This window comes from Austrofundulus limnaeus, unplaced genomic scaffold (assembly GCF_001266775.1).
Source record: "Austrofundulus limnaeus strain Quisiro unplaced genomic scaffold, Austrofundulus_limnaeus-1.0 Scaffold555, whole genome shotgun sequence".
Taxonomy (NCBI): Eukaryota; Metazoa; Chordata; class Actinopteri; order Cyprinodontiformes; family Rivulidae; genus Austrofundulus; species Austrofundulus limnaeus.
The window spans coordinates 33,210-36,976 of record NW_013952957.1 but is presented as its reverse complement, the minus strand read 5'-3'; the positions used below and the strand labels follow the sequence as shown (position 1 = coordinate 36,976).

Genomic DNA, 3,767 nt, shown 5'->3' with positions numbered 1-3,767 from the left:
ATCCTTTATGGTCTTTTTAGTTCTTTTCTGTAAGAAAAATGGATTAGATGACATTCTTTGCAATAAGACAGAAAACATTAGATACACTGATTCCTTTATCTTTTCTCCTTTTACACATTTAATGAAGAATATAGGTCCTTTGTTCTCAGTCACTGAAGAGTCTGGTTAAAGGCATTTACAGTATGATCCCTTTGAAGAGGAACCAACAGTCTTGTGCTTATGAAGTCACAACAGAACTTGTGGGGGTTCAGGAACAGGAATGTGGCAATTCTTATCTATTAACAGTAAGGCGTCAGGAAGTCTGGTGGGGGTTTGTGTGAGAGATGTTATTTCGAGCCACAAAGGAAGTTCCATGCAAAAGTCTTTAGTTATAGTCTGAAGTCAAAGTGGGTTTTCTTCCTTCCTGAGCCGTTGTCATAGGAAGAAATGAAATCTAATCAGAAATGATTATTTAAATGCAGGAAAATGCTACAAATCCCCCTTTGATTATAATCAGTAAGCTGTGAAAAGTTAATGGGTTATAATCACGTGATGGTTTTCCTGCTTCTTGTGGCATGAACAGTCTTCCATGTCCTTCCCACGTGTGTGAGGATCAGTTCTCAGTCAGTAGGAGCAACAGTCCTGGAGAGCTCTTCAAAACAGTAGAACAAAGTCAGTAATCCACAAAACAGGTCAGTGTTATTTCCATACAAAACCAGAGTTCGTCCTCGAGAAGGCAGGGCTGCCTTTGGCCTCTGGAGGGCTGATGGGTTGACCTCTGGAGGGCTGATGGAGTTGACCTCTGGAGGGCTGATGTTGGATCACTGGATGATGGGGTATGTTAAACATTTGCATAGAGACATCAGGTGCTCAGTAAATAAAATTTTATCTATAGATTAGCTTATCGTTTCCTAATGAACAAAACAAACAAAAAGAAAAACCTAAGGTTTAAAAACATGCATGTATAAAGTCGGTTGACTTACAAGTGAATCAATAAATGATAAGCTAATAGTAACATTCTAACAGCGATTTTCTAACATCACTGGGTTTCTATTCATTCTGATGAACTTAAAAGATCTTATTTAAAATATCTTTGTTTTTCTTTAAAGGGGCACATGCAAAATATTTTAGCTTAACAAAAGTGGGAGATATTTAAAGGGGCACATGGGATGTGGTTCTGCTTAACCATGTGTAAGTCTGGAGAAGACTTATTATCAACTTTAACACATTGTTCGACTAAGTGTGAGCACAGCTTAACAACACAAACTTCATTCTAAGTACCTCCTGTACTAGTTGGAGTTAGCATTTGTTAGCGGTTAGCTCCAGTCTGAATTGGTGGTCAAGAAAAGTTGGTTCTAAGATTAAAGGTCCTAGTTTTTAGTCTAAACTACGTAGTTTAATAGTTGAGTTTTATCAACTTTGATGTTAGATTTCTGAAAACTCTTTAATGCTGATGTTTTTCAGGTGTGTCTTAAGTGATCTTTTCTCGTTCGTTTGGACTCATTAAAATATTTCTTCTTGTAGCGCTGTGGCTTTTTTTTATTCTTCTAGCGCCGTGGCTCTCTGGAGCCCTAGCACTTCTGAAACTTACAATAAAATGGTAAATGGTACTGAACTCATAGAGCACTTTTTCAAGTCCCTCCGGACCCCAAAGCGCTTTACACTAACAGACATTCACCCATTCACACTCACATTCACACACTGATGATGGCAANACTGATGATGGCAAACTACACTGTAGCCACAGCTGCCCTGGGGCACACTGACAGAGGTGGGGCTGCCATGCACCGGCGCCACTGGACCCTCTGACCACCATCAGTAGGCAAGGTAGGTGAAGTGTCTTGCCCAAGGACACAACGACTGAGACGGCTGGACGGGGGGATCGAACCAGCAACCTTCTGGTTCCAAGACGACTCCCCTAGATATAGTCTGAAGTCAAAGTGGGTTTTCTTCCTTCCTGAGCCGTCGTCATAGGAACAAGTGAAATCTAATCAGAAATTATTATTTATATGCAGGAAAATGCTACAATAGCCTTCTCCAAATCAGTGCGACTTAAAAAGAGATTTAACCAGATTTGGGGCGGCTGTGGCAGAGTGGTTAGGGGAGTCGTCCTGGAACCTGAAGGTCACCGGCTCGATCCCCCATTTAGCTGTCACAGTTTTTGTGTCCGTGGGCAAGATACTTAACCCCAATTCCTCTGATGTGTGTCCCATCAGTATATGAATGTGATTGTCACTGATTAGTCTCCATAGATGATTGTATATTTTAGCTTTGTAGGAGATCTGGTAGAGTGCTGTGTAAATGGGTAAATGAGGACACAGATTATTGTGAAGCGCTTTGAGTATCCTGGTTGGGTAGAAAGGCGCTATACCAGTACAGTCCATTTACCATAACTTTGGTCAATAGATGTAAACATCAAAATAAGTGTGTTTTCAGATTAATTTGTTTGGGCCAGATGTGAAATATTTCTCCCTGTAGGATCAAAACATAGTCAATTCAGTCCAGTAAAGCTTTATTTCTTCACCACAGGGTGGCGTTTACATCAGTGGCAGCCGACCCATCTATTGTCAACCTCAGTTATGGTTATCCAGACATCCCTCCACCTTCTTACGTCAAGGAGGCTCTAGTGAAGTCTGTGTCAGTGGACCACATGAACCAGTACACCCGAGGCTTCGTAAGTTGGAACAGCAGCAGCAGTGACTCACTGCAGTCGACTAGAAAGCAAACAATCAACGAATGTCATCATTAAAAACTTCCCATAACCCAAAACTCACAGTTAGCATTACCTGCTGGGCTTTGCTTCTCTCTCRCCCACTGCTGGGATTTAATTTATGATAATGTGCCATCTGAATTGGACTGCTGTGTCATGGAGAACTAACCTGAGGTGACACCAGATCTGGCACCTAAATTAAACKGGTAAATACGGTTTAATTCAAGATTAATAAAGCTTAGACAAAAGATACACACACAGGTCTTTTTTTTATTATTATCTGGAGTAACCTATGTAAGAGGATTAGGGCCAAGGTGCAAAAACATTTTTGTTTTTCTGAATGCTGACTGTTTCTCAAGATTTTTGAAGAAAAAAAATTGAATTCTAGCTTTTTTTCCAGTAATCTTAAAGTCAGAATCCTGCTAAAGACAGCATTTAAAATCAGTTCTGTGCTAATTATATATTCTGCATAGATCAACATTGATTGATAGATTCCCTAAAAAAGTCTATTGATCATTGATTTTTTTTAAGTTATTGCTATGTAGCCCAATGCTTTGGCCTTGAGAGGGCAGGGTACCTTTTGAATACAGAATGAAGATGGACAGCAGAAAGATTTCTATTATTCATTAAAAGTGTGTGTAGTTTTTTTAAAAATAAAAATGACAGAACATGAAAAAGCCTGCAATTTAATTTGCTTTAACTGGATCTTATATATCTCACATAAATAACTAAAATAACTTAAAATATCTAGACATGAACCAATTTCAGATACATGGAATGTAACTGTGGCGAAGCCGATTAAATGTAAAAATGACCTGCCATATACGTGAGCTTCTGCATGCTGCTGAAAATGCTGTTGTGCTCCCAGGGCAGAAATCAATTGCTGAATTAGCAAAATGGACTTTTGAACTAGCAGATGTCTATATCTATTTTTATCTGCACTGTTAACCAGAAAAAAGCAACAGGTTTTTCCTCCTCTGACTCTGCTGTGAAAAAAACTACTGCGATTGGAAATGCTTTGCTCTGTGCAATGTACAGTGCAAGGGAGGTAGAAATTATAAGGATGTATCCCCCGCGA

At 39.5% G+C, this 3,767-nt stretch overlaps 1 protein-coding gene across 1 annotated transcript in view; it reads left to right on the top strand.

Annotated features, from left to right (window-relative positions):
- Positions 1–3,767, top strand: part of LOC106530762 (kynurenine--oxoglutarate transaminase 3) — a gene marked incomplete at its 3' end in the record, with an annotated part of 27,648 nt that overhangs the window by 18,524 nt on the left and 5,357 nt on the right. Inside the window, 1 exon segment of the mRNA XM_014026456.1 lies at positions 2,509–2,653. Coding sequence (XP_013881910.1) covers positions 2,509–2,653 — 145 coding nt within the window.